This window comes from Aspergillus versicolor (genome assembly GCF_001890125.1).
Source record: "Aspergillus versicolor CBS 583.65 unplaced genomic scaffold ASPVEscaffold_17, whole genome shotgun sequence".
In the NCBI taxonomy this organism is placed as follows: Eukaryota; Fungi; Ascomycota; class Eurotiomycetes; order Eurotiales; family Aspergillaceae; genus Aspergillus; species Aspergillus versicolor.
Genome location: NW_024467540.1, coordinates 374,194 through 401,262, shown reverse-complemented (window position 1 = coordinate 401,262; position 27,069 = coordinate 374,194). Strand labels below are relative to the sequence as shown.

Genomic DNA, 27,069 nt, shown 5'->3' with positions numbered 1-27,069 from the left:
CTGCTCCATCAACAGCAACCTATCCGACTCGAGTAAACTTCAACCCAATGGTATCTGCTGGCGCAATCGCGCATTCGATGGCATCATTGCAGTTGGAGTAGACGTGGTGGTGCTATCAACGCCAGGATGGCGACATCCCTGACACTGCTATTTAGCCGGTGATAACGGTTCCTACAGAAAAGAATTTATTCAAGTCAAGCTTTTTGTACGACCGATGCTCCCTCTTGGTATTGGTATATATAATCTAGCATGTCTGACACTACCGGTAAACCGACGCGGAAATGGTACGACTGGTTCTCCCCGGACGATACACCGGAGGAGAGGAAGCTTGTGCTAAAGCTCGATCTTCTGATTGTTCCGTATGCATTCATAGTGTATTGGGTCAAGTACATTGACCAAGGAAATATCAGTACGTTTAACCAATGAACCCTTCAACGACTGACCGTTAACGGGTATAGATAATGCCTATGTATCCGGGATGGCAGACGAACTGGGCTTCCACGGGAATGAACTGGTGCATTTCCAGACAATATTCACAGTTGGAAATGTTGTCGCTCTCTTACCGTTTATGTATCTTTTCCCTCGCGTGCCGATGCACTACCTTGTGCCGGCTCTTGACCTGCTCTGGGGGATATTCACCTTGCTGCAGTACAGGGCGACCAGCTATGCAGAGATTATGGCATACAGGTTCATGGTCTCAATCTTTGAGGTTAGTCTCAGGCATGTAAAAGACGATCTAATAACTTACAACAAATAGGCATCATACTTCCCTGGCGTCCACTTCGTTCTCGGCTCGTGGTATAAAAGCAACGAAATCGGCCGACGAGGCGGCGCATTATATGTCGGCCTGACGCTGGGCTATTTAACAGCCAGCCTTCTCCAAAGCGCCACGCTAGATAATCTCGATGGAGTCAATGGGCTCCCAGGCTGGCGCTGGCTCTTCATCATCAACGCTATCATCACTCTGCCTCTTGCGCTAATAGGCTGCTTCATCTACCCCGGCACAATTGACAAGCCAAACAGACTGGTCGTCTCAGAGAAAGACCTTCAGCTGGCGCGTCGAAGACTGGAAAAGCAAGGCGCCAAGGTGGAAAGTGCCCCGTTCTCGTGGAAGCTCGCGAAGAAAATCGCTTTCACGAAGAGATTCTGGCTCGTGCTTCTTTGGGATAGCCTCTTCTTTAACTCAAGCGCCAATACGGCATCGTTTCTGCTCTGGCTACAAAGTCTGGGCCGGTACACTGCATCCAGGGAGAACCAGCTCAACTCGATAAGCCCAGCGTTGGGAATATTCTTCATTCTCTTCATAAATTTTAGTACGGACTTATTCCTCGAGCGGGCATGGGCTATTACACTCGCTTCGGCATTTAACTTTACGAGCCTGGTAATCCTGGCAATCTGGGACGTCCCCGAAGGAGCGAAATGGTTTGCCTACAGTGTGCATTACTCGTCTGTTGCTGTCTCGTCTGTGCTGTATGGATGGGTGAATGTGATCTACCGGGACAATATCGAAGAGCGCGCAGTGGTCCTGGTTCTGATTACTGCGATTTCCACAATGTGGACTTGCTGGATTCCGCTGTTCACGTATCCAACTGTCGAGGGACCAAGGTTCGAGCATGGGTATGTCTTCTCGGCGGTGATTACGGCTTTACTTGTTGGCATGACGTTTGTGATTCGTTATGTTTATGGGCCGAATGGGTGAGTGTCTTTTTTTTTGGTTAATGGAGTATTTGCTGACAGTACACAGTGAACGGGATAGGTCCCTTGTCAAATGGTCGAGGCCGTTTGAGGAGGTTCCAAATGACGAAGCAGAGCATGGCCATGGTACAAGGGACGGGGTTAAGGGAGCGCATGTCGCGGTCACTGCGACTTCGTCATAGTATCTTAGAGACCAGATGGATTTGTTACATTTGGGTTGTAGATCCACTTATTAGACATCTGTAACTAAGGCCTGATGCATATTCCGCTGCTGCTGAACTAAAAGGTTTATCATACGAGGTGAAAGTATAAGATAGAGTTCGAAATGATGCTCGGAACCTGAAGTCCTGTGACGACAAGGTGCCTTATGATGGTACATAAGATGTAGAACTCTCTCCCAGATACTTCAATACTTCTCTCACCATCTCTACACAGAGCCAACTCGTTCAGTTCCTACAGAATATCCCGTCTACTACTTCTCCGCCATACGCTTTCAATTCTCTCAGCACTCCCGTGATTTTGGTGCAGGGTCTCAGAAGAAGCAAAATGCCAGAGAAAGCCTGGATGGAAGAGATAGTCCCGGGACTGTTCCTCGGAAACATCGCATCATCGTACAACAAGGAGTTGCTGCAGAATAACAAAATCACCGCCATCGTTTCTCTTACCAGCAGATATCTGCTGTTCTGGGATACTGCCACTAAAGACGCTGGTATTACACCTGAAAGACACATGTGGGCTCAAGTCCAGGACGCCAAGTGGGAGGATCTCCTTTCTCTCATGAAAGATATTTGTGACTTTATCGACTCGGTAGCTCCACCGCAACTTTCGTCTCTAACTGCCTTGCCTGTTCCTGTTCCCCTAGCCGAGGGGGTTGTCGAGGAAGTAGCCGGCAGCAGCGAGCCCATAATACCACCTCCGCACGCGGTATTGATACACTGTGTCTGTGGAGTATCGCGTTCGTCGACGATAATCGCCGCATATCTCATGCGCAAACTACAAATGGAGCGGGACGCTGTACTTCAATTTGTGAAATCAAGGAAAGGTCACATCCGCCCAAACTCGGGATTTTTCTCGCAGCTGAAGCTCTGGCATGAATCTAAATATACAGGTTGGGAAAATAAAGGTAGGAGTCTAGTTATTTGGTCTTGCTTGGTACCTGACTGATACATTTTGCAGAGTCCCCCTTTAGGGTTTTTGAGGGTGATGCCGTCCCTAGCCGCCTAGGCATCGGCTTGGAACCATATGGAATGTTGGAAATAGGAAGTGGGGTTGGAATTTGTTTCCAAAGGCCAAAATCATCCCCTAGGGAGCAAAGTTGAACATGCATGTCGTGCGATAACTGGATGGCGGGGCTTCTCACTTCTATGTATACCGGGCTGCAATGAAAATGACTTGAAGTACGCAACCAGGAATTAACGTAATTGTAGAGATTTCTCGAACCCACTTCCGTCATGGAACAGCATACAAGCTGAGCGCTACGTAGTTGGTGAGTCACTATCTGGTGGTCAGAGGAGAAAGCCCGATGTTTAAGTTCGCGGGTGCCCAGGGGCAAACCATATACTTTAGCTGTCCGTGGAACGTGAAGATTGGGTCAGGCCAGGCCCTTATCCCTCGACAGCGGGCTCTCGTTGGCTGGTAGCACTCTGCAAAATAGTATCTGTGTACGTTCACCCGGACTGCCGAATGCTGGTCTGATCATTTCCCTACTAGGAAGTTATTTTTGGTGGGGCATTTGGCTATATCTGATTTGCTCGAAAAATACATACTGAATTTCCATTGGATAAAAATATAAGGCACGGTCCACAACCCGAGACCTGCCCCACTTTCTTAAACGGACTCGCCAGCGAAATATACTACGCACTAGAATCTAAGCCTGGGAAGCATTCCAACATATGATTCTTTAGAGAGCTAAGTATCAAACATCCATGGTTCAAGTCAGCCAACTATTCCCACTCCCGCATAAGAGTATTCGCCTCAATCTCCTTATCAAAATCCACCAAATGCGTCGAATGACACCAAGGCTTAATCGCCTCCTCCTTGCGAATCGTCGTCGCGAACTTCGAGCACCATTTCATCCGCGGATACGCCTCATTGATCTCCTTCCTCGTAGAGCCATGGACCAACTCCCCGAAATCCTTCACATGCGGATGTACCCCCGTGTTATCATAAATCGTCGCAAGCTGGATAAGCTGGCCGATGTACGTAATCGTGCCGTCAACGCCGAGGTCTTCATGGCGGATAATCGCCTCGGACGCGGCTTCGGCCTGGTCAGTTGTTGCGCCGAATTCTTTCAGTACATGCAGGGCTTTGATACCGCCGTATATATCGAAGGACATGCGGGTTGCAGTGAGGTTCTCTTCGGCAGTGCCAAGGTCATGCAGGAGGCAGGTGAGTGCCCAGGTAACTGGGTTCAGGGCCTTGGCTTGCTCGGGGAATTGTTGCTTCGTTATGGCCATTCCGTAGAAGTAGACGCGCATGGAGTGGTTGAAGGTCTCGGCGTGGAGCTTTTCTTGGGCGTATTTCAGGGTCATTGCGACTACGGGGTCGTCGATTGGGAATGCGATATCGCTGAGAGGGAGCGCAGTGGGTTTGTTGATGTATGGTGAGGAGCCGAAGATTAGCCCGGCATTAGCGGGCATGGCTGTCCAGCCATTGATTGCGGACTCGTCGTGGCACATGTTATAGATTGAACGTAAGGGAAATTAGAAATGTTGGTAGTTTTAGAACTGTTGTCAATTTCGAGACGCAGTAGAATCAGAGGAGAAATGAAGGTTTAAATAGCTATTTCGGACGCATTGCCACATGAATAATATACCTGAAAGAGCTCTTCTCGTCGTGTCTCGCGACGTCATGGTGTAGCTAAGCCTTGTCTGTATTAGGAAGTTGGGATATGTGGGGCGAAGGGCGTCAATGCTGTGCAGCCTGCACGGACCAGATATTCGCTGGATTGGGGAGTTCTATTATGTGGAGGCGGCGTGTCAGAGTGGTGATTTATAAGCCTGCCTACTATAGGAAGTTATCTCAGGTGGCCATTTTAAGACACGTAGAGCGGGTGACTATTATTTTTATTCGAGTCTTTCAAGGGACGGGAAAACGGCCTGTTCCCACTGATATGTGCTAAATAGTTGGAAATTATGTCAATGATGCAATAATAAGTAGACGCTAATGGCTGCGAATCCATATACTAAATGAGAAGCCAGCCACGGTCTATCCGGTATAAATCGGGACCACCATACTTCAGACTTCCAGATGATGCTTTCTCCCTCCACCGGTCTTGTAATATTTTTGAAGCATTGATAATATTCAAACAACTTGTCAAATCCCACAGCAGTTTCATGGACTGAAGGACGACGTTTTGCTGGGCCTCTGTGTGGCATTCGAGACCAGCAATGAAGGTTGGCCACAAGAGACATTTAAACAGCGTCGTATCGCTTTGGAGGTCGTCAATAAGAGCAAGCAATTGGACAACTAAGCACTCATTGGCAGAAAGCGTCTCTTTCAAGGCACCGAGGGCCCGCCTTCCATACAACAAAGCGGCTGTTTTGTATGCCAGTGACAAAGTAGAGAGCTTTTGAACGTCGACCGTAGAATGGCTGGATCTCTGGAAGTCTGATGCCCATTCAGCACAGTCGAAATTCTCAGTAAGCTCCAGCATGGCCACGGTATCTCGTATATCTGCATCAGAAGCCATCTCCCCATGTCTTCTTAATTCTGCAATCAAGTCTCGTTGATTAGAAAAGAAGTGGATGGCCTTCAAGATAAACTCAGGACATCCGAGAAAGCTCCTAACAACGGACTCTGGATGCCAATTTCCGTCACCACTGATAGAAAATTCAGATCTCGATTTCGGGCCGGAGAGCGTCGCTCCAAATGTTGCAATCCTGTCACAGTTAGTGTTGAAAGAGTATCTAATGACCAGGACGAGATAACATACAACGAAAACTGTCGATCGATAAACCGTCTCACCTCCTGGGCCGTCTCCCCAGAATCTTCGCTTTGACTACCGGTATTCAGAGACTGGTAGAGATTAACCAGGCCCTTTGCGCCTTGAAGATGATAGTCCCAGCCGTCAATTCCGGACTCAAGAAGGTCGAGGAAGATAAGAAGCAAAATAGTTGCCATCGTAGCGTCCTTCTTTCCCAGCTCCGGATGTGTCAATCGCCCTGACAGCGCCCCTATAGTTTGGCGTTTAAAGTGGAGGGCATCCATATTTGCATGTATATACCGAGGCGCTACAATCGCATTGGTCTGGTCAAACGACTGCCCAGAGTTGGCAAAGTGTCGTGCGGCGAGAGCGACTATGCATTGCTGCAGAGTTGAATCATCCAAGGCGTAGGACAGCAGATGGCGAAACGGATTGCTCTCGCTGTCGTAGAGAATGAACAGTTTGCAGATGCGGGAGTTATCTTGGCCTGATTAGCATCGTGACAAAGATATCTATATACCCAATCTCACAATAATCCATGTAATACCGCGACGCCCGGTCTAGGTTGGAGATACGCGGGTCCTGTAATGCGAAAACAGGCATCTCATTCTCCACTGCTAAACATTTTACTCCAGAAGCCACAATCCGCTTCTGCGTCCGTTCTAACTGCGTTTGCGATTTCGATATACTGTCAGCGTTGGAATCTTCATACAAACGCCCCCGCATCTTCCCCCGGATCGCCACGCCTTTGACCCATCGGAGTGGCCGCTTGTCGAAGCATTCCAGGCCGGCTTTCTCGCACTTGGCGCAGGGCGATCGGGACTGGTCACATTGGATAGTCCGGCTGCGACATGTCCAGCACGCTTTGTTCATTTCGTGGTGGAAGGATGAGTGAGTGGCGAAAGAGATAATGAGTCAGGAGCATAAGATATAGGCCCACGTGACATGCATTACATCCACTGTATATATTACATGTTAATGGGATAAAGTGAAAGGTTATTGCTAGCTAGAAATACTACAATCTGATTGGTATAGCTTGTATAATAGGCATAGTGCAAGCTTATCTATGCAGCGATCACGAATGGCAGGCGATGGTGTCATCTCACGCCATCAGCCCCCGCACGTTCACATAAAACCCCAGCATCTCCATTTATCGCAGGCCCCTTTTCGACCTCAGCAAGCCAAACTGCTGTCGTATACCGGAAAACAATGCCTTCAATATCAAACCCACGCCGAGCAGCCGCATTGTCGGCCCTCGCGGACCTCAAACTGCCAAAAGACCTGCACATTTCCCCGGACGGCTCCAAAGTCGTATATGCGCTTGAGAGCTTCTCGCGCAAAGAGAGGGCTGCTACATCGTCGCTTTGGATTGCCGATGTTGGTGTGAACCATTCCGCTCGTCAGATTACGTCGGGGCTCTTCAGGGATGAACAACCGAGGTGGTCGCCTGATGGTCGGTATATTGCGTTCTTGTCGGATAGGGCTGGACGGGGGAAAGGAGGTGTGATTTACCTGCTGGCGCTTGGAGGGTTTGGCGAGGCATATCCGGTTGCTGAGGGTGTTCGGGGGGTCAAGGAGTTTGAGTGGAGTCGTGATGGGAGGTTCATTGCTTTTGCGAGTACGGATGGACATGCAGATGGTGATGCAGGAGAGGAAGACACAGACGAGCCAGTGGTCTTTGGAGGACAGGAAGAAGAGAGCAACAGTCAGCGTCTGCGCATTGTTGACGTTGAGAGAAGGAGTGTCCGCACATTGACTCCAGCAGACCACAACGTGGACTTGTTCTCGTGGAGTCCGACATCTCCAGAAATCGCATACACCATATCAGACGCAGTCTCCGAGTCGCAATTCAGCAGTAGCCGAATTGACATTGTCTCTGCCGACAGTGGCTCAAGAAGAACGTTCATCAAGACAAAAGGCCCTGTCACATCCCTGGTCTGGACTGAACGAGACAAACTACATTTCATCGCTCGCCCCACGCCTCCCTACACCCAGCCTTCTGTGTACGAGGCACGCATCAAGTCAAAGCAGTATGGCAGCTACTTTGGCTGGGACGGAGAAGCCACTTCTCTGCACCGCGCTCGAGACTCGGTCGTCGCGCGCATACAAAACCCTAATAACGAAGCCGCGCACGCACTCGGGGTCGAGAGCACCTCCTGGCCATTCCCTAGCTTCTTCAAGTCCGAATACGAAATCACATCCTTTGACGCATTCCGCAAGCCTGCCTCGGACGACTTCACGCTCGCCATCGCACGCAGCAGTCCACAGGTCGCAAACGAGGTCTGGTCTGTAACCACCAACAAGACAGGCGGCTCCAGCCTCGTCAAGCTCTCATCGCACAACTCCACCTTTGACGGATTCCGATCAAAGCGGATCTCAACGACCGGCTCAAACGGGTGGGAATGCGACGGATGGCTCTTCACCCCGAGACCAGCAGTAACGATATCCCGCCGTCTCCCGCCAACAGTGGTCCTACTTCGAAGCCATCCGACCCTCCCTTCCTTCTCCATGGGTCCTCATCTAGACGTCGCGCATCTAACATCAGCCGGATACGCTGTGCTATGCCCCAACCTCCGACGAACAAGCGGCGGAATCGGTGAACGCTACGCAGACCTAATCGCAATCCTCAAGAAAGCCGTCTCGGAGAATCTCGTCGACGAGTCCCGCGTCACTATAAGCGGGTGGTCAGACGGGGGATTCCTCACCTCGCTCGCGGTGATCCGCAACGAGTTCAGCTTCCGCGCTGCTGTTTGTGGCGGCGGCGTTGTTGATTGGGACTTTGTCAATGCGAATAGTGACCCCTTTTGGCCGGCGCCGGATATTCCCAGTCTATCTTCATCGCCGGGTAGAAGCACGCGTTCTGTCTCGACTGCTACTTCTGATGGGAAGGATGGCGTGGAGAAGCGGAAAACACCGCTCCTCATCCTCCATGGGCGCGAGGACGATCAGGTCCCTGTGTCTGGGCCTTTGGCATTCTGGCGGGAGAAGCAGCGGTGGAATGGGCCCGTCCAGATGGTGCTGTATCCCAAGGAGAAGCATGTTATTAGGGAGCGGAAGCATCTACTTGATCTATGGACGCGAGTGCTCCAGTTCTACGATAGGTATTTGGTGTAATTTAGATTCGTTAACTCGCATATTATAAAATTCACTTTAAACTTGGCGCATTCCGGAATAGTACCAACACCGGGCACATCAGTATGAGAATAACAAAAGAGATGGGACAAAAAGCCAGCAGAAACATGGACGCATTAATATCACCAGCGCACTGAAGCTTCACCTACAGTGCAACGAACCTGGTGCCGAACTGCGCTCATGCAGGGGTGGTCACTCTGATATGCCGTGATAGTACCCAAACGCTCTCTATTCAGAGATACCTGCTTCTTGAGGCGGGTAAGTGCAAGGTCATCACTAGCAGTGCTTCGGAAGGGACCAGTGAATGTATTGCAAGAGTATCCAAGGTCTTCTCCTCTAAAGAGAGTAATATTGCGAGCGCCACACAGTGAGTTGAAAACTCCCTCCCACGTCCCGCTGGTTAGCCAGACCCCATGAATGTAGAGGGCCTCCAAGGAGGATGCGAAGTTGGCGATTGTGAGTAGATTGGAAACCGGAATCATAGCCTCGTTGATATCAAACCGACGCAGGGGAATGTCCCGATGAATCTGTGTTATGCATTCGATGGAGCGTCCAAATATGCCCACTAGGCGTAGGGTTTCTAGCTTCTTTGCATATCTCAGAGCCTCCAACACCTGCTTTCCCTCTGAATGGATTGATAGCGAGCCGCCGACGAACTTAAAATGTCGCAGGGACGGCATTATACGATTCAAGCTCCTTATATGGCCAGGGGACCGACGGTATATGTTCATGCCATGGTAAAGGCAAAGTGCTTGGATGTTGTTAGGGTACATGTCTAAATCACGTCCAAGACGCTGGTCGAGTAGCCCTACTTTATCTGTATGGTCAGGAGGCTGCGGTCCAAACAGCTGATGGAGGGGCGGTGCAATAGTCTCTAGATCGACATGGAGAGATTTCAATGCAGGAAACCGGCCAAGTACAGCTGGGATGTCTCGAACGGCCTGCATTTTTGCGGCGTAGTTGGGCCAACGGGAGGAGCCCGTGCTAGATATATCGACGTGCTGCACAAACTGACGGTGTTCGCTTTTTGACAGCTGCTGGAATGAATCGGGGATATATGGATCGGCATTCCTAATTTCCAGCACAGCTGTTCTATATATCAGCCTGGTGCAGCTGTTGTAGAACCGCTTGTTGACTTTCATTAGCTGTCTCAGGGCCTGTTTTTCATCTTTGTGCAAGAAGCCATCAATAGCTTGGTATACAACCTGAGTCATTAGCGAGGACCGGAAGGCCTGACAGGGTACTCACTTCGTCGTATAACTCTGGTGGGAGGTCACCAAGACCAGTTTTCTTTTGCTCGGTCTGCGAAGCCATCTTTCAGTATTTGATTTCAGGGCCAGTGCAGCTGAGTTGAAAAGGTGGGAAGATCGAAATAAAACCGGAGACAATGTCAGAATGATTGAGACGTCGTCACTTGAGGTGGCCTGGTGAAAGGCAATTACTCACCAACTCTAGCTGTCTGTCTTGGGCTGTTCCTGGGGTGTCTGTCAGTCCATAGCTAGAAAGTAAGCTCAATATCACGAATGGGCTGAGCAGCTTGTTAGACCTATACCAGCCAGAGAATTGTAGGTTCTGTTTTGAACCATGGTTTTAGTTTTACGGACTTGGATAGGGTTCGGGGGAGGATGAACCATGTACCCCTGGTCCAGACGCGCCTCCCTGTTTAGGTTCAGGGCCAGGGGTCTGATCAATAGAAGTGTAAAATTTTGAAAATTTCAATCATGCCATAGAATCTATATCTAGTGTCAGCAGCACAGTAACAGATGCAGATAGAAAGCATGAAATGAAGAGGCTGGACGAGTTTGCATCCTGTGATTTGAACCTGGGATGCTCCCCGTTCGGGTGTAAAGCTTTTCGAGTGCGCAACAGAGGAAAAGATCGTGTCCGGATATGAAGTGGGCTATGAATAGGGTTGCGGGGGTGGTGTTGCTGCGTACAAGGATTCCAGGTCCAGATCCAGCTCTCATCTTAATTCAAATCCCAATTCCAACCCCGAGGGTGGGCATGGATCGGACGACAGCGGCGAAATGGTGCATCCAACGGTGATTGTTACAGTCGGGATGGGTGCTACGGGGCACGTAGGGCTGCTGTGTTTGAGCGTACACCGGAGGATCCGTAATTTGCGATGAACCATGGGGATGCTGGGCGTATGCATTGTCGGCTATTTCTGATCTTTGGAAACTACATGACTTTGGTCTATTAATATATTAATATACCTGACTTTGCGACCCTTTATGCGACTCATCGAACCAACTCTCAAACTAGCCTGGTGACTACCATATTGACAAGGACAGTAAATGACTGGGAAAGAGGCCGCTAATCAATGCCTCCTGCAGCACGGAGCATAACTAAATCTATCTAGGCAGATTCCGCGGAGGTAGAATCCTGCAGACATACTCATAGTCAATGACTTGCTGTAGCTGTAAATGAGACATAGGCGGAGCTCGTTCTCATGTAAAGCATTAAACGAATAAACCTGTAACAAAGTCTCTCGCATGGGAAAATTAAAACGACGAGACGGAGACACTGAGTCAGTGGGCGTTCGTCAGGAACGAGCCCATGACACCAGCGGGCATTTAGCCGACTTTTATAGTGTTTCACGTAGACGATCACCCCCGTTGAGGAGTCTGGATATGTGGGGGTGAAGAAACAGGCCACGAACAGAATCCAGCGTGGACGAACCCGGACTGGGCACCAAGTCTCAGGAACTGCAAGGCCGTTCAAGCCATGGCCCTGTCGATCTCGGGGGTGTCGCATAATTTCAGCGTATGGCGGATCCCGGAGGAGGCTGCTCGGAGCACGGACGTTTCATCTATACAGACCCTGGTCCTGTCTGCTTGGCAGCTCCTGAATCTCTTATTAAAGCGTGGAAACTCGCCAAAATCACGGCATGAGGGCCATCGGATGTTCTCGAACACCTTCAAAATGAGGAACATCCTAAAACTCGCAGCACTGGCTGCGTCCCTTACGGCCGCAGAGGCCCAGCTCAGGGTGCGTCTGCTGTCCTCGAGCGTGCGCGAACTCGCCGAGCCAGACTTCGAGACATTCGTAGTGGAAAGCGAGGCGCAAAGCTCTTCTGCTTCATTGAGTGATGTCAATTTCACTGTATCTGCGCCGGAGGGGTCGTACCTGCAGGGCGACTACTACAAGTACCAGTACACGCGTGCTGTCTCGCACTTGGGCGAGCGCGTGGTGAACCAGGGTATCACCACCGACCCGGATAATCCGGGGGCTATTACGCTGTCTATCCTAGGGCTGGAAGAGGGTGAGCACACGCTGCTTACATGGCATAATCTCTGGTCGGAACCGGAGGACTCTGCTGCCACGGTTGCCGTTTCTGCTGGGGGAGAGGAGCTGGACTCGGTATGTTGCTTATTATATAAGATATGAAACAGATGCTGATGAATGCAGGTTGAGCCGTCCGTCCGTGTAGACAATATCTGGGAATCGCAGACGTCGTACATTACCTTTTCGGTTTCATCGCCCGATGAGGCTGTCGAAATCACATACACCCCGAACGGCGGCGATGGGCTCGTCTTTCTGAACGGCTTTGAGATCGATACTCCTGCCATTGGAAACCAGGTCTCCTTTCCTACTCCTGCGAATCGCGACGAGCGTTTACAGCCTGAAGGTGATAATGTCACTGCCACCTGGAGAGCACCGACTGGTGTTGAGTCTCCTACGTACAATGTCTATCTTGGAACAGCGGAGGACGACCTAGCGGAGGCTGGTACAGGGCTGAGTGAGCCCAGTGTAACTCTATCAGGTAACTGCCATTCAATATCATATATCTACCTTACTGACAGTGGCAGACCTTAACAGTCTGGACACGTTCTACTGGCGCGTCGATGTCGTCTCCGGTGATACCACCTACACCGGACGCACGTTCATGTTCCGGCTTGCCACCCTGGCTTTCCCTGGTGCAGAGGGATACGGGTTAGTACATTGCAGTAGATACATCTAAAGCACCTAGCTAACAAACACAGTCGATTCGCACGAGGCGGCCGCGGCGGCAAAGTCGTCAAAGTAACCAGCCTGGAAGACACCGAAGACCCCGGCACATTGCGCCACGCACTAACAATCGAAACGGGTCCTCGGACAGTCATCTTCGACGTCGGCGGCGTAATCACCACGACGTCCCGCATGACCGTGAACGGGAACTACATCACACTGGCCGGTCAAACAGCGCCCGGGAAGGGCATCGCCATACAGGGGCGGCCGTTTGGGCTATCCGGTGCGTCAGATGTGATATTTCGACATATCCGCGTGCGCCCTGGCTCGTCGAGTGGTGAGACGGTCGACGGGATGGGCATGCAGGGGTCGAATTACTGTATCTTTGACCGCTGCTCGATGGGCTGGGCGATCGATGAGTCGTTTTCGTCGCGGTCTGCGAAGAACATCACCTTCCAGCGGAACATGATCTCGGAGCCGTTGAATGTTGCGGGCCATAAGAATTACCCTGAGGGCACGGCGCATGGGTATGCGGCTACTGTGGGTGGTGATGTTGCCAGTCTGCATCATAACCTGATTGCCCATGCTGAGGGACGAAGCTGGAGTATGGGTGGTGGCGTTGATGATAATGCGAACTTTGCAGGACGATTGGATATTCGCAATAATGTTGTTTATAACTTTGGTACCTCCCCTGTTTCTCTTCTCTCTCCTGGTCAATTAGGGCTAACTATGCAGGCGGACGAGTCACCGACGGCGGCGCAATGGAGGTCAACTTTGTGGGAAATCTGTATAAACAGGGCCCTGCAAGTGAACTAACCTACGCTCTGCAAGCTACAGTACTTCTTCACCCATTCCAGCAGTATAAAGACATGCTAACGAGAGCAGTACGAGGACGACCTCCCCGGAAAACAGCAGTACCACTGCGCCGGCAACTCCATGCCAGGCGTCTTCGACCAGGACTCAACGCAGTTCGTCGACGACGGCACCGGCCAGACGTCCGAGATCGCCTGCTACGCCGACATCAGCATCGACCCGGCCCCCAGCTACCAGAAGTTCTTCGATGAGCCGTGCGTCCCCATACCCACCCTTCACCCTTCTTTGCAGCTGATGCAGTATTAACGAGAGCAGGTTCTTCCCCTCCCATATAACCGAGCAAACATCCACAGAGGCATACAAGCGCGTCCTCTCCGACAGTGGCGCATCCCAGCCCGTATTCGACGAGCACGACACGCGCATCATCCAAGAGACCTTGGACGGCACAACCACATACGAGGGCTCCGTATCTGGCAAACCCGGCCTGATCGACAACGAAGCCGACGCCGGCGGATTAGAGGAGTTTCCCACCGTCTCGCGCAGCTCGTCCTGGGACGCAGACGACAACGGTATCGCGGACTGGTGGGACGGATCTACCGGTGGTGACGGATATACGGTGCTTGAAGGGTACCTGAATTTCATGGCCGACCCGCATGTTTATGTTTCTCCTGGTGGAAATGTGGAAGTTGACCTTAGCAAATTGGCTGCTGGGTTTGTGGAGCCCGGGTTTACGGTTGGTGAGACGGTGAATGGACTTGGTGAGGTGAATGTTGAGTCGGGCACTGCGACTTATACGTCTACTGGGGATGCTGGGGTTGATTACTTCACGGTGAGTGTTGAGGATAGTGAGGGCAGCACGTGGGAGAGGAGGGTTGGTGTTGCTATTTTCGAGGGCGCTGATGATGTTGAGTGAGCTGCTTTCCATGTTTGTTCTTATAATATAGCAGAAACAGCTTTCTTTCTACTGTAAATATGAACCCATTTGCTGCTTTCTTTTATGCTGCCGGATCTCATAGTCGAAGTAAGATTGAGAAAGAACCTTGCAAGGATAGTATATCATGTATATAACTGTGACTGAGCCCTCAATCGGCCAATAACGGACAGATACAGACTATAATACTACTACTCAACAGTCTGCAAATTCCACAAAGGCCCATCTACAGTAACATCTCCAACAACAAGGGTATTTCAGGTTTGTGGCCAGGCGGGATCTGGGGCAGCTTCTTCCCACCTCTCAATGCCCACCAGCCGTCGACGTAAACAGCAGGCCGTATCAACTTCGTGTCGGGCTTGTTAGCTAGAACCCCGAGTTGTATGTATGGGAGCCCTGGTTTGTCTTCAAGGTAATGCAATCCTTGCTAAATGACAGTTTGCGAATGGGACTGGCGTAGCCTTCCAATGGGAAGTTTTGCTTGGATTGTCCCTTAGCGACGTCGCAAAGGTAGATATTTCAGTCTTCCGTACCAAATGCAACCACCGCACCGCCTGGCGAGAGCTCGAGCGCAGGGATGCGAGCGGTTTCCGTATATTCACCGAGCAGCTCAGAGTACCGCTGTACTAAGTGGAGTTTGCCTGTCCAAATATCATGTTCTATGGACATGGTACTACTGTGACTACGAGAGATCATTGGATGTTTGTGTAATGGGAGCCATTTTATGGTACTCCCAGTTTCTATTTGAATAATAAGACAAACTGCGAGCCAGTAAAAAACCCAGCATGCCAAAACCTCTTGAGGATAAAAGACATGGCCGGGAAAAAGGTCCTCGCAGCGACTAATATACAACAATAGAAGACCCTTGTGTGGAGGAAAGAAAAATCAATTAAATCAAAAATCAAAAAGAAGTCAAAAAAGAAGAAAGAAATGCTGCGAGCCAGTAAAAACCCCAGTGTGCAAAAACCTCTTGGGCAAAAGGCACAGCTAGGGAAAAGGTCCTCGCAGCATGGAAATAAATCACAAGAATCAAAAAATCAGAAATCAAGAAATCAAAAAAGGAATCAGAAAAATCAAAAATCAATCAAAAATCAAAAATCAAAGAAGAAAGAAGAAGAAAGCTGCGAGCCAGTAAAAACCCTAATGTGCAAAACCTCCTTGAGGGAAAAGGCACAACAGGGAAAAGGTCCTCGCAGCGTACATCAATATCAAGAAATAGAAAAGGAAAAGTTCAATCTCAGGAGCAACGGGCTCCTATCTCCAAGCCAAATCCACCCAATTCAAGTTCATCAATCACAAGATCCAATGCCGAGTCGAGGTTTCTTGATAGAAGGCGATGCCTCCTCAAGCTCGGCATCTTCACTTGTCCTCTTTACTCCCCACGCCGGCTGTATATCTAGCGCGGTCATGGGGTACTCCTCGGTATCTCCAACAGGGGTTGATGCAAGATACCTGGCGAAAAGCTCATACCCGTTGCCCTCTGTCATGATCTCAGGGTTGTTGGCCTGGGAAACCCTAACAACGACATTCTGTCCGTTGTAGTGGGCTTGTACTACCCGTACAACGTCCCTGATTATAGAGATGAGCATAACCTGCTACCGTTAGTGACCATGGTTGAGCAGTTTGCTGGGATACGACTTACTGGCATGACTTTCTGCCTCTTGATATATGGACGGCCGCTCTTGTACCGCGTGATCATTGCCGTCAGGATTGTTATGATCTCGCTGCGTACAAGGCCGCCGGAGAAGTCGTCAGGGCCGGGGCTCGCCACGATAAACTGTTCGTGAGGCTCACCCTCTGTCGCGACAAATGCACTCTGGACGAACCACCTGTGGGTGGGAGTGTACTCCCAGGGGACGGTGATTTCAGAGTTTGCATTTGTGTAGCGGCCAAAAACGTTGTCTGGTTTTTGGAGCCGTAACCTGGACTTGTCAGTATATACCCCCTTTAACGGGTAGAAAGGGCTTACGGGTCGCGCCAGCTTGTGGCGCTGACAAGGCTGATGACATTACTGCTGTCCGGGGAGTATTGCCTGTCTAGTTCGGCAAACGTTCGCCAGACTCTGGACGCTGTGTCGATGTGAAGCCTGTCCATAGCATCGGCACGGGAGTCCAGGACAGGCCACTGAGTTGTTAGCTCTACCTGATCCTCTATCCCGGCCAGCCAGGAGCTGATGGCCTGGTATTCCTCAGACACTGCGAGCCGTCAGTCACAGATCAAACAAACGTGCAAGTGGGTAAACTTACCATCATCCGGAAGCAGGTCGCCATCCTCAGTGTCTGGGTTCAGGATAGGGCAGATATCGTCAATGCCTCTATCGTCCCAAAAGTTACTCTCACCGTCCGAGTCCACATCCCCATCGTAGTCTGAGCTCTGGTCTAGTCCGACTGGGTCAGATTCCGGGGCGTCCCCCAAAGTCTGGGCCGGACCTTGGCTGTCCTCAACGTCCGGGACATGGTCAGAATCATCAGCAGGGACCAGGATCTGTGCATGCTCTCGGATGTTTTCCACAGGCATGGGTTTGAAGAAGAAATCTGTGTTCAGGCTCTGGGGGTCTATGATCATATGCTCCCAGGCGAGTGGCAGATGTTTCATCTCGATCCCGACCCTGCTTAGGGCTGTGGCACTCACTTCAACTCCTAGCTTTAGGGCTTTGTTGAGGATGCGCTCGAGATCGGTGACTATCTCTTCGCGCTCCTCTTTTTCTTTCTTCACTTGCTCCTTTCTCGTCATCTCCTTTAGGATGTCTTGCACGCCCTTCACGGCTTGGGTGATGGCATGCCAGTTTGGTGGCATACCGTTCCCAGCCTGGTTGGCTTCGGGCAGTTGCATGAAGGAATCCATATTGAGAGAGTGAGATAAGAGTGATAGTGAAGTGAGGTGAAGTAAAATATAGATAGGAGTAGGGTCAGTAAGAGTGAAAAGATAAGTATGAGTTGGTTGTTCCTGATAGTATGAGCAGAGATGCTGATATTACCAAGAGTGAAGAGATTTGTAAATGGGAAAATGGGAAGGAAGGACAGGGGAGCCCTCGCAGGCAAGATATAGGGGGGAGAAAGTATAATCATGACCACCAACAGCTTCAAAATTCAGAGCTGCTGCTCCTAAGTGACTCACTGGACGAAGTAAGTGCAACGACGTTGGAGTGATGGTATGGCAAATACTGGTACAGCTGTTCCTGGTCATTCCGTTTATACTTTGCTTCCGGGCAGCTTCTCCGGTGGCAGGAGCACTGCTGGTAGGCCAGGACAGTTGCGAGGAGTCATTAGAGCAGCCATTACCGTCATTGCCATAGAATTGCATGGACCATGGACGATTCTGAGAGCAGGATAACACCTGCCTTTCCAGTGCGTTTCAAGCCTTGCTACGCGGCTGAGAACTCTCCTTCCCTCCAACGGAGCACCTTCGTATGCCCTACTTTGTCTGGTGTGCTTCTACTACCTGGTGAATACAACTGCAATTCCGGTCCATTGCTACTTCTCGAGTACGACCACCTGTAGACTCCATAGTATACAAACAGACTGTGACATGGCTAGCTACGACCAGCCATACATGGTCCTTTGGTATAGTGATCTAGTATCTCAGGATTCTAAGCAAACAAGCTTTGACCGCTGACTCTTCCATATAAGCTCTCTCTTTCGCAGTATACAATTTACGCTCATACCAGGTGGTGCTACGATGGGGGCGAGAGACAAGGTTCATAGCCAGCTCTTGAATCGCAGGTGATTGTATAGATTAATTTCACACTGCAAATATTGCCACCAGTCTATTCCTTGAGTTGATGTAGTTGTCGTGATGCCGCGTAGTCAGGGCCGGAAGTTCGTTCCTGGTCCAGATATTGGAATAACCCTATGTTTAGGTTTTACTCGCAGTGCCATGGAATTTGTAAAAGCATCGGTCTCTTTGGCAGCAAATTAGGTTTCAGGTACGTACGGTGCATCGCCTCACTTAATCATACGAGAGAAAAGCCTAAAATTCTTGCAAGTCGGTATATTCTATACAATCGGTATCTTGGATAGCCAATGACTCGTGCCAAGAGCGTCACCAGCGGCCGCAACCAAACAACTGACTCGGGTTTCTTCACAGCGGCCCAACAATTCGATACCGATTTGCACCTGCTCCACAAGGTGGATATAGTGCGGCGGAGACATTATCATGTCCCTTGCAGCATTATAAATCGTTTCTCGCAAACTCACGGGACATCCTTGATTCATACCCGAGCCTGAATCAATTCACAAGGTGACAGTCGAGTTCAGCGTAGTAAAGAAAGATGCCACCGACAACAACCCCAGCATGGCTCTTGACGGGACAATCGGGCCCCTCCAGCCTCGAGTTCAAACCAGAATATGAACTGCCGTCTCTCGGTCCGAATGACGTCCTTGTCCGGATCCACGCCGCGTCGTTGAATTACCGCGAGCTGGCCATTGCGAATGCACGCAGTCCATCCCCATCTAACTACATAGGCCAATGCTAACCTCAACAGGGAAAATTCAACATCTCTCTCCCGGCCCCTATAGTCCCATGCTCCGACGGCGCAGGGGAAGTCCTCTCAATCGGCCCCGACGTGTCCCGCTTCACCAGCGGCGACAAGGTCGTCGCACACCTCACCGTGGGCAAACCGGGTGACGCACCGACTACATTCTCGGACATAAACTCCGGGCTGGGTCACGGCGCGCACGGGACGATGAGGAGGTATGCTGTTTTCCATGAGACGTCGCTTGTGAGGATGCCTGCAACGCTGAGGTTCCGCGAGGCGGCGACGCTGACGTGCTCGGGCTTGACGGCGTGGAATGCGCTTTTTGGGGCTGCGTTGCCGGGAAGAGGGAAGTTGGGGAAGGGGAGTATTGTCCTTGTGCAGGGGAGTGGGGGTGTGAGTGTTGCTGCGTTGCAGGTATGTTTCTCTTAGTTGCTTGTCTTGATAAGATATGAAAGGGAAAATGTGCTGATCGATGAATGATAGTTTGCTCTCGCTGCTGGTGCAAGTGTCATTGCGACGACGAGTTCGCCTGCTAAAGCTGAGAGGCTCACCTCGTTGGGTGCCCATCACATCATAAACTATGTGTCCACGCCAAACTGGGGAGAGGTTGTGAAATCTCTTACGCCAGATAGCAGGGGCGTGGATCTTGTCGTCGATGTTGGCGGTCCATCGACTGTGGCGCAATCAATGAAAGCTGTCCGGCCTGATGGGATTGTTGCGTTGACGGGGCTGCTAGGTGCTGAAGAGCATGTGCCCTCTATCATGGATGGACTGGTTCATCTCTGTACAACAAGAGGGTTCCTGTTAGGTACTCGGGTGCAGTTCGAGGAGATGAATAGGTTTATTGATGAAAAGGGGGGTAAGCCTGTGGTTGATGACAGAGTATTTGGGTTTAACGAGGTTAAAGAGGCTTATGAATATTTGGAGAGTCAGAAACATTTTTCGAAGGTTGTTGTTGATATTGAATGATGGTACAGAATACAAGTGCTTACAGCATAGTTTCGGCTCGAAGTTGGAATACAATAAAGCATATTGCAGTAAGTACAGGATAGTTGATAATTGACCTGATCCTTGAACCTTGTTATTTAATTCCAACCGGCATCTGCATTCTTAGGGATTGCATTTAAGACACAGTGATGGAAGCAGACCCGCTGCTCTGGTAGCCCTCAACGGCCACGATCTGGTAGTTGTGAGTACCCAAGGTCATTCCGAGACCAGTCCAAGCATCAAAGTGGTTTCCGATGGTGACGCTTCCAGACGAGCGCTTGTCCTGGCGGACAGACCAGAACTGGGTGAACGTAGCGGTGCCATCAATCGAGGGCGCGTTCTCGCGAGTCGCGGTGTAAATATCATAGGTGCCACCGTCAGATTCAACAGTCCCCTGGTGCTCTCCAGCAGTGCCGGGGTTGTAGTCACCGTAGGACTCGACCACGTAGTACTCGATCAAAGGGTTCTGGGTCCAGCCGTACACGGAGAGATAGCCGTTACCGTTGGGGCTGAAAGTGCCCTCGAAGTTGATAGTCCTGCTATGATTAGCTTCCGAATTCAACTGGCCGAGGAGTCGTACCTGGTGCTTCCCGGGTTCCATCCCTTTCCGCCGACAAAGTTGCCGACATCAGTCCATCCGACATTGTACGATCCTCCGTCGCCATTGGTGTAGGTGACGTCGCCACCGCCGTCGGTCCAGAAGGAGTAGTAGTAACCGTTGTTGGTGCCGGTAGAGCTCTCAGTGGAGCGCTGAGCGAGGCTCTTGTCGGACGGAGCAGCAAAGGCTCCAGCTGCGGCGGAGCACGCAACAAGAAGAGTTGAGAAAGAGACCATATTGCTTTATTATACTGCTTGACTTGAGGGATTGTTGGTTGTCGGACTGTCGAGTGAAGTCATCCAGGGGCACGCTGCTTTATAGTCCACGGTCATCGTCAATTGGAAACGGAGATTCTGAATCTGGATAAAGATCCGCAACACCGGTTGTTCTGGCTGGTCGGTTAATCCCCTTAATGAAGGTCTGTGGGCTTCATAGCGGTGTCTAGAGCACGCCAAAGTGTCAGGGTGAAACTTAGAGTGGCGTCAAACGACCGGTGGGCTGGTTTCATGATCCACACCCACTCAGAATAGGCTGATTCCATACCCCATCGGGGGGCTCGCCTAGTCAGTTCCGTGTCTCAAGTAGACAAGCTTCAGTCTTGGCACATATAAGCATTCGCCAGGAGATTGACATCTTCAAGTAACGCAGGCACGGATTCGACTCCGCAGGCTGAGTTTGCAGACTTGACCAAGTCGGCCATGAAAATCAGGCCGAATGGGCCCATCAGCAAGCTCCCCGCAGTCTTGCGATCTGCAATACACTCATAATCAAGTCCCGGTGGGGCTAAAACGCACGATCAAGACTAGACAGCTTGGTCATCAACGGCCGATTGAGTTCTGTCTTGGCTGTCTTGTCTGTTTCTTCCTGTGTAGGTTATATTGATGACCCTCGTTCGGTAAACCCATATCGACTCTGACGCAACTGCGGTATCGGGTCGGGTTTCGCTCGGATTCAAGGCCATTTGCATGAACACGATTGTATTCTTTGCAGTTGGGAAACTGGTGTTAAGCTATCGAAGAGTAGACTTTCAGTGATGGACTGTCGTTGACGCGTCAGTCGCTCAATAGCGGCGCTCTCAACACGATGGGTGAGCAGTAACCTGTCAATGAGGAGCTGGAATGCACGATGCACGAGGTGAGAAGTGAGGAATGTCGTGAGAGTCCAGACCCGAGAGTCAAAACAGACAGAAGGAGGAGGACAAGCACGTGCCCCCACGTGTTCAAGCGTTGATTGTTTTCTCCAAGTGACCGAGTGAGATTCTTCCATCCTTCACCAACTCTTTTCCCTTCCACCTCGCAAGCCGAGTGGGCGGAAATGTCTTTCCTCCGCCAAGTCGCGCCAGCTAAAGCTTTGGTGGCTTGGACAGGGCTGGTACTAGCCGCAGTAAGCAAAGCTGAATGCCTGTCCAAAATTCCAACACAAGGCCGGGCCATTGGTCCATTTCCCGCAGATCTCTCTTGTCAAGGGCAATGTCTCAGGAGATCGCTGGCTGTGCGCCACGCTTGTGTGACGCTGTTTTCCCAATGACGCTGCACCAAGGCCAGAAAGACATGGGGGATGGGACGCCTTACTCCGGCCCATCCCAAGGAAATCAGCCTGGCTTTTTGCTCGATTCTTGGAAGCTGGGGGAACGAATTTCTGTCAACAATCGCGCCGTTTTACAAAATGTCGCGGTTACTCTGCCTCCTGCTGGTTGCTATCGGCGTGCAGGTGGCAGCAGGCACAGTTCAAACAGTCGTGAAGCGCGATGTGCAGGCCGATCTGTCCGAGGGGTTTTGTCGCAATTGGGTGTTCGGTGGTATGTTTCCCGATTCACGCCCAGCTCCCAGAACACGTTGACATAACAAACCTCTAGCAAATATCGTTGACGATGTTTTGTACATGAATGGCATGGATGGTGGGAGACTTGACGCTGATAAAAACGCGTCGAGTACGTTTGTGTCGCTGCCCGCTTGGAATTCAAGATTGCTAACTTGTCGCAAAGACAACTATCTCATCGAGCTGGATCTCTCGGCTCCCGTTGATCTACAAAACGGGTCCAATTATAAACTGAGCTTGATTCCCACCGACGTCCCGACACTAAAAGACCAGGCACTATGGTCAAACCAAGCCAACTCGACGCTTTTCAGCTACGGAGGACGGAGCCCGAACCGAGAAAAGCCAGATGATGGCGGAGTGTGGATGTATCGTATCTCCGATGGTTCGTGGGAGGAACAAAGGACATCCGTCAAGCCCGTGCGACTTATTGAGGGTGGTATGACTTAGCCGCCAACTTTTATGTTCAATCAATGCTGATCCACAACTCTACAGCATACGTTAACGTCCCCGAACTGCAGGCGGCGTATTGGCTGGGCGGATATCAAACCAAGCAAACGACCTCCTCAATAACCGACGGCACAAAGTCCTATGCAACCGGCATGATCCAATACAACACAACTACAATGGAGTACACCCTGCTCGAAGCACCATTCACGCCTGTACAGCAAGGCGCACTGGTTTATCTACCAGCCCGTGACAAGGGAGCTCTAGTTTTCCTCGGTGGTGAAGTTCCGGCTCGCAAAGACGGTGTCGATACGGAAATTACTCCAGTGCGTTTACCAAATTTACGTTGCAGCTTGCAGACTAACAGGTCCAGAACTCATGGGACTACGTCCAGGTCTACGATATTGAAGCGGGCATGTGGTATAAACAAACTACCACGGGCGATGTGGCACGTCGTACCCAATTTTGTGCATCGGTCATGCATGATCCCTCGTCGACGTCATTTCAAATCTACGTTATAAGCGGAGCGGACTATGAGAGTAAAGAGATAGTAAAAGATGTGTATGCAACACTTCCCTAATCCAGGTCTTCTCTAACATGTACAGATCATATCTGTCCATTCCTTCGTTCAAATGGTACCGAGCAGCAGGCCTATCCAAAGGTCGAATGTCCCATACGTGTCAAGCATATGGGAGACAGATTCTCGGCGTTGGTGGGCGCCAGAGCTATGTCCCTCTGAGTGATCCCAAGGCAGGATGTTACAATACCCCAACCTTCCTATACGATGCGCAGTCTGAACTTGTTCGCACAATTTTCGATGTGAGTTTGAAAAAGAAAACTATTGTAACATATACTAACTCTACAGCCCGCCCTACTGAGATATTCCGTCCCCCCCAACACGGCTGCCGATATCCAAAGCTCCCCAACCCCCTCAGCATGGGACAATCCGTCGCTGGCTTATCTCTTCACAGATGGTCCGAATAACGGCACAAGTACCCAAGAAACCAAGTCCAAATCCACCAACAAAGGCGCTATAGTAGGAGGAGTGGTTGGTGGCGTGGCTGGAGCGGCCATTATCCTTGGGCTCGTCTGGTTTTTCTTACGATCTCGACGGCGGAAGGCCCACCAGGGTGATGCCGAGCTGCCTGAAACAAGCGAGCGTAAACCGCCGATTCTAGGGGAGCTCTCGGGCAACCATGCTATTACGGAACTAAGCGCATCTCATAGCAGAGTTGAGATTTCAAGTCATGGAAGTCAAGTCTACGAGTTGGACGGTGGGAATACGCAGAGTCAGAGTCAAAAACAGTCTATAGACAAGAAGAGCGAGGAACGCCCGGAGCGATGAGTATCGGCATACTTAATATGTAATACCTAGACATACATGATATCACCATAAATTATAATTATTCTGTGTACAATATTCCCATAGTAAGAGTGCCATTAATAATCTGGCGGAATTGGGCCGACCTTCTCCACCGTTCGGTGATCATTCTCCCCGATCACCAGTTCCCCATGTGGGGTTCGCTGTATAGTGCTCTCAGCTGCGGCATAACACAGCATTAATGCACAGTATAGCCTGATCAGTATGTGGGGCCTGCTCAGAAAGATACAAAGCCTTCCCCTCAGTCAGGAGTTCTTAAAACAACATCCCACTGCCAGGTTAAACACCTCTTGACCTTCTCTGTCTAATTCCCGGGTATCTATCCAGCACCAACAAGCAAGATGCCACCAACAACGCCCCCCTCAACCCTCCCACCCATGAAAGACCTCACAACCGAAAATATCACAGAGAACGTACACCTGGTGAACAGCCAATGCACCGACCCACGCCTACGCTACCTCCTACACAGAATCGTAACCCATCTCCACGAACTCTGTCTCGAAACACGCCTCAGCACTGAAGAATGGAGCGCCGGCGTGAAATTCCTCACGGAGATCGGACAGATAAGTGATGACCTACGACATGAGATGATCCTCCTCTCCGATACTCTTGGTGTGTCGAGTCTTGTTGACGCGATTAACCACCCGCGGAAACCACCGGCAACGGAGGGGACGGTGCTGGGGCCGTTCCATACACATGATGCCGAGGACATGAGCCACGGCGCGGTGTTGCATTCGGACCCCGATGCGACGAAGTTGCTTGTGCTGGCTAATATTAAGGATTGTGATGGGAATCCGGTGGATGGGGTGAAGGTTGATGTGTGGGAAGGGGATTCGAAGGGTTTCTATGATGTGCAGAATCCGAATCGGGCGGGGCCTGATGGGCGCGGTGTGTTGAGGTCTGATGAGAATGGGGAGTTCTTTTTCCAGGCGATTGTACCTGTGCCGTATCCTATTCCGATGGATGGGCCTGTGGGGAAGATGTTGGCTGCCCTGGGGAGACATCCGAATCGCCCTGGGCATGTGCATTTTATGCTTGATAAACCGGGGTACGATCTTTTGATAACGTGAGTTTCCAGATACTAGAATGGGTTTTATTATGGATGCTAATGAGGTAGGGCGCTCTATCCCCGTGGAGACCCATACGAGACGTCCGATCCGGTGTTTGGTGTGAAGGAGTCGCTTGTGGTCGATTTGACGACGGTTGAGGATGAGGAGATGGCGAAGAAGTACGGGGTCAAGGTTGGCACAAAACTGCTCAAGCATGACTTTGTGCTTTTGACCGAGCCACAGGCCCGCGACTTGCGGAAGAAGAATGCTATTGAGGCGATGGAGAAGCAGGGCAGGAAGGTTGTGTTTCATAATGATCTGCCTATTCCAGCGGAGAGCAGTTGATCCATTGTGATAATAATATGCCTGCGGAGACAGTCTCCTGGCAGGGCTAGTCTGTCTGCATACATTTCAGTCACCAGTCACAGTGTTCAGCTGCATCGTAACACAGGTAAATGCTCGCCGTGGGTGACGACGACTGGCTTCTGGTCCAGATTCAGCCGGTTGCGTGAAATTCAAGCGCAACGCCGCGCTGGTACTATCTGACGACGCGATGATCTGGGGAACCCAGTGGGTAGGGGTAGGCTATAGATGAGCCGTAGACACATGTTCAAATCCGTTGCATAGTCAATAGACTCGCATAGGTACCCGTCAATCTCAATCGCTAAGCTCCTCATCCATATCTCCGTCTGTAGTCTGCGACACTTGCGTGTTTGGTTCGACCATGCTCGGACGACCACCACCGCTCCGTCTATTTTGACCCGTCGTTACGACCGCGCGCTCCCCGACGAACTTGTCTCCTGGCCATGGCGCCCTGCACACCGGACACTGCTCCGCTTTCTGCACCCGGAAGAAATTGCGCATACAATGATCGTGTAACCGGCCTAGACACTCACGATTTCCACAGCGTTGACCCTGTTCGGTTAGCTTAAGACACCATCAACAAAAAGAGCATTCAACTTACAACCGTAATGATATCCCTGCAGGCCGCACAGAACTTAATCTTATTGCCCCTGCGCCCCTCCTCGTTCTCATCATTATATGTTGCAACAAGCCACCCCCGGAGTTCCATCAGTCCTCGCGGGCTTAGCATATAATAACCCTTCCTACTCTTCTCAAACCACCCATCCTCAACAAGCTGCTTCAACACAGTCTCCGCCTGCGTCATGTTGAGCGGCTGCGCAGCCCCACTCTGAGTACCCTGCGTCGCAGAGCCCGACTCACGCCGGTTCTCACCATTCACTTTCGACTGCTGAATTGCCTCAATCGAGCTGACGGCCATAACCTCGGCGATCCGGGTATTATTCGCCTCGAACATCCGGTCCAGAATGCGCTTCACGAACGAGATCTCATCGGCTGTGTACGTTGTCGCAAGCTGGGTCAGGCCATCGCTGGTGGTATTCACGAGGGCGTAAACGCGCTCCGGTACGACAGCTTCGGTAAGGGGCGCTTCGGTTTGGAGTTGGGGGAGTGTGCTTCTGATTTCCAGATCAAAGGGTGAGATTGCTGAATTCGCCGCGGCGATGAAGGTAGAGAGGTCATCTTCTGTTATATCGTCTTCGGAGACAGTATCACCTCCTGTTGGAGATGGTCAGCAGAGCTCAGAGTGATGTATCCTTCAGGCAGACGCACCGCGGACTGAGAGGATAGCAGCAAGGAGGGGTTTTGATTCTTCGTAGGTCAGTGTTGAGCGGGCCATCAAGGCCTGAAGAAACGCCCTGTTGCTATCATCGTAGGCGTGCCCTTGCGTGCCGTTTGCCATGACAATTTTAATCCTGAGAAATCTAATTCAGGCAAATCGACAGGAATTGCAAGACGGGGAGCGGAGTTGTACCTGGAAGACTTTCTTTGTCGGACGCGACAGACGC

At 50.9% G+C, this 27,069-nt stretch overlaps 13 protein-coding genes across 13 annotated transcripts; 7 read left to right on the top strand and 6 right to left on the bottom strand.

Moving 5' to 3' along the window:
- Nucleotides 1-249: 249 nt before the first annotated feature.
- ASPVEDRAFT_144988 (uncharacterized protein) lies at nucleotides 250-1,699 on the top strand (the record flags this gene model as incomplete). Its single annotated transcript, XM_040808034.1, has 3 exons — nucleotides 250-409; nucleotides 459-709; nucleotides 758-1,699. The coding sequence occupies 3 exons, from the start codon at nucleotides 250-252 to the stop codon at nucleotides 1,697-1,699; spliced, it is 1,353 nt and encodes a 450-aa protein (XP_040674683.1).
- Nucleotides 1,700-2,241: 542 nt separating this feature from the next.
- ASPVEDRAFT_90126 (dual specificity protein phosphatase family protein) lies at nucleotides 2,242-3,014 on the top strand (the record flags this gene model as incomplete). The annotated part of the gene is made up of 2 exons (XM_040818737.1): nucleotides 2,242-2,818; nucleotides 2,872-3,014. 2 exons carry the CDS (start codon nucleotides 2,242-2,244, stop codon nucleotides 3,012-3,014), a joined length of 720 nt encoding a protein of 239 aa, XP_040674682.1.
- A 500-nt stretch (nucleotides 3,015-3,514) lies between these two features.
- Nucleotides 3,515-4,484, bottom strand: ASPVEDRAFT_48047 (putative cyanamide hydratase). Its single transcript, XM_040813937.1, has one exon. It carries the CDS (start codon nucleotides 4,371-4,373, stop codon nucleotides 3,639-3,641), a length of 735 nt encoding a protein of 244 aa, XP_040674681.1. The 5' UTR covers nucleotides 4,374-4,484; the 3' UTR covers nucleotides 3,515-3,638.
- Nucleotides 4,485-4,744: 260 nt separating this feature from the next.
- ASPVEDRAFT_48046 (Zn(II)2Cys6 transcription factor) lies at nucleotides 4,745-6,510 on the bottom strand. The gene is made up of 3 exons (XM_040813936.1): nucleotides 6,151-6,510; nucleotides 5,630-6,101; nucleotides 4,745-5,576 (listed from the first exon to the last, which is right to left on the bottom strand). Exons 1-3 carry the CDS (start codon nucleotides 6,491-6,493, stop codon nucleotides 4,880-4,882), a joined length of 1,512 nt encoding a protein of 503 aa, XP_040674680.1. The 5' UTR covers nucleotides 6,494-6,510; the 3' UTR covers nucleotides 4,745-4,879.
- Nucleotides 6,511-6,662: 152 nt separating this feature from the next.
- ASPVEDRAFT_48045 (S9 family peptidase) lies at nucleotides 6,663-8,781 on the top strand. The gene has a single exon (XM_040813935.1). It carries the CDS (start codon nucleotides 6,830-6,832, stop codon nucleotides 8,732-8,734), a length of 1,905 nt encoding a protein of 634 aa, XP_040674679.1. The 5' UTR covers nucleotides 6,663-6,829; the 3' UTR covers nucleotides 8,735-8,781.
- A 93-nt stretch (nucleotides 8,782-8,874) lies between these two features.
- Nucleotides 8,875-10,066, bottom strand: ASPVEDRAFT_879797 (uncharacterized protein; the record flags this gene model as incomplete). Its single annotated transcript, XM_040818213.1, has 2 exons — nucleotides 8,875-9,957; nucleotides 10,001-10,066. The coding sequence occupies 2 exons, from the start codon at nucleotides 10,064-10,066 to the stop codon at nucleotides 8,875-8,877; spliced, it is 1,149 nt and encodes a 382-aa protein (XP_040674678.1).
- Nucleotides 10,067-11,677: 1,611 nt separating this feature from the next.
- Nucleotides 11,678-14,429, top strand: ASPVEDRAFT_90121 (uncharacterized protein; the record flags this gene model as incomplete). The annotated part of the gene is made up of 7 exons (XM_040818736.1): nucleotides 11,678-12,115; nucleotides 12,164-12,518; nucleotides 12,565-12,688; nucleotides 12,739-13,385; nucleotides 13,439-13,539; nucleotides 13,589-13,770; nucleotides 13,832-14,429. 7 exons carry the CDS (start codon nucleotides 11,678-11,680, stop codon nucleotides 14,427-14,429), a joined length of 2,445 nt encoding a protein of 814 aa, XP_040674677.1.
- A 1,307-nt stretch (nucleotides 14,430-15,736) lies between these two features.
- Nucleotides 15,737-17,291, bottom strand: ASPVEDRAFT_879796 (uncharacterized protein; the record flags this gene model as incomplete). The annotated part of the gene is made up of 4 exons (XM_040818212.1): nucleotides 15,737-16,039; nucleotides 16,090-16,369; nucleotides 16,417-16,642; nucleotides 16,694-17,291. The coding sequence occupies 4 exons, from the start codon at nucleotides 17,289-17,291 to the stop codon at nucleotides 15,737-15,739; spliced, it is 1,407 nt and encodes a 468-aa protein (XP_040674676.1).
- A 1,426-nt stretch (nucleotides 17,292-18,717) lies between these two features.
- On the top strand, nucleotides 18,718-20,017 carry ASPVEDRAFT_879794 (zinc-dependent alcohol dehydrogenase family protein). The gene is made up of 3 exons (XM_040818211.1): nucleotides 18,718-18,886; nucleotides 18,931-19,338; nucleotides 19,408-20,017. The coding sequence occupies exons 1-3, from the start codon at nucleotides 18,878-18,880 to the stop codon at nucleotides 19,891-19,893; spliced, it is 903 nt and encodes a 300-aa protein (XP_040674675.1). The 5' UTR covers nucleotides 18,718-18,877; the 3' UTR covers nucleotides 19,894-20,017.
- A 30-nt stretch (nucleotides 20,018-20,047) lies between these two features.
- ASPVEDRAFT_145097 (glycoside hydrolase family 11 protein) lies at nucleotides 20,048-20,745 on the bottom strand (the record flags this gene model as incomplete). The annotated part of the gene is made up of 2 exons (XM_040808043.1): nucleotides 20,048-20,450; nucleotides 20,492-20,745. 2 exons carry the CDS (start codon nucleotides 20,743-20,745, stop codon nucleotides 20,048-20,050), a joined length of 657 nt encoding a protein of 218 aa, XP_040674674.1.
- Nucleotides 20,746-22,174: 1,429 nt separating this feature from the next.
- On the top strand, nucleotides 22,175-24,116 carry ASPVEDRAFT_145012 (uncharacterized protein; the record flags this gene model as incomplete). Its single annotated transcript, XM_040808039.1, has 7 exons — nucleotides 22,175-22,307; nucleotides 22,365-22,439; nucleotides 22,494-22,763; nucleotides 22,820-23,097; nucleotides 23,145-23,332; nucleotides 23,377-23,590; nucleotides 23,637-24,116. 7 exons carry the CDS (start codon nucleotides 22,175-22,177, stop codon nucleotides 24,114-24,116), a joined length of 1,638 nt encoding a protein of 545 aa, XP_040674673.1.
- Nucleotides 24,117-24,493: 377 nt separating this feature from the next.
- ASPVEDRAFT_90116 (intradiol ring-cleavage dioxygenase) lies at nucleotides 24,494-25,546 on the top strand (the record flags this gene model as incomplete). Its single annotated transcript, XM_040818735.1, has 2 exons — nucleotides 24,494-25,218; nucleotides 25,270-25,546. The coding sequence occupies 2 exons, from the start codon at nucleotides 24,494-24,496 to the stop codon at nucleotides 25,544-25,546; spliced, it is 1,002 nt and encodes a 333-aa protein (XP_040674672.1).
- A 139-nt stretch (nucleotides 25,547-25,685) lies between these two features.
- ASPVEDRAFT_419801 (non-structural maintenance of chromosomes element 1 family protein) lies at nucleotides 25,686-27,048 on the bottom strand. Its single transcript, XM_040812479.1, has 3 exons — nucleotides 26,834-27,048; nucleotides 26,169-26,779; nucleotides 25,686-26,116 (listed from the first exon to the last, which is right to left on the bottom strand). Exons 1-3 carry the CDS (start codon nucleotides 26,961-26,963, stop codon nucleotides 25,859-25,861), a joined length of 999 nt encoding a protein of 332 aa, XP_040674671.1. The 5' UTR covers nucleotides 26,964-27,048; the 3' UTR covers nucleotides 25,686-25,858.
- Nucleotides 27,049-27,069: the final 21 nt, after the last annotated feature.

Coding starts and splice junctions, on each gene's coding strand:
- ASPVEDRAFT_879794 (XM_040818211.1), top strand. Junction 19,339..19,407: donor TGAGTGTTGCTGCGTTGCAG/GTATGTTTCTCT, acceptor GATGAATGATAG/TTTGCTCTCGCTGCTGGTGC.
- ASPVEDRAFT_48046 (XM_040813936.1), bottom strand. CDS start 6,493: ATGAACAAAGCGTGCTGGACATGTCGCAGCCGGACTATCCAATGTGAC. Junction 6,102..6,150: donor GCGGTATTACATGGATTATT/GTGAGATTGGGT, acceptor AATCAGGCCAAG/ATAACTCCCGCATCTGCAAA. Junction 5,577..5,629: donor ATCGATCGACAGTTTTCGTT/GTATGTTATCTC, acceptor TAACTGTGACAG/GATTGCAACATTTGGAGCGA.
- ASPVEDRAFT_419801 (XM_040812479.1), bottom strand. CDS start 26,963: ATGGCAAACGGCACGCAAGGGCACGCCTACGATGATAGCAACAGGGCG. Junction 26,780..26,833: donor TGCTATCCTCTCAGTCCGCG/GTGCGTCTGCCT, acceptor CATCTCCAACAG/GAGGTGATACTGTCTCCGAA. Junction 26,117..26,168: donor CCTGCAGGGATATCATTACG/GTTGTAAGTTGA, acceptor CTAACCGAACAG/GGTCAACGCTGTGGAAATCG.
- ASPVEDRAFT_48047 (XM_040813937.1), bottom strand. CDS start 4,373: ATGTGCCACGACGAGTCCGCAATCAATGGCTGGACAGCCATGCCCGCT.
- ASPVEDRAFT_48045 (XM_040813935.1), top strand. CDS start 6,830: ATGCCTTCAATATCAAACCCACGCCGAGCAGCCGCATTGTCGGCCCTC.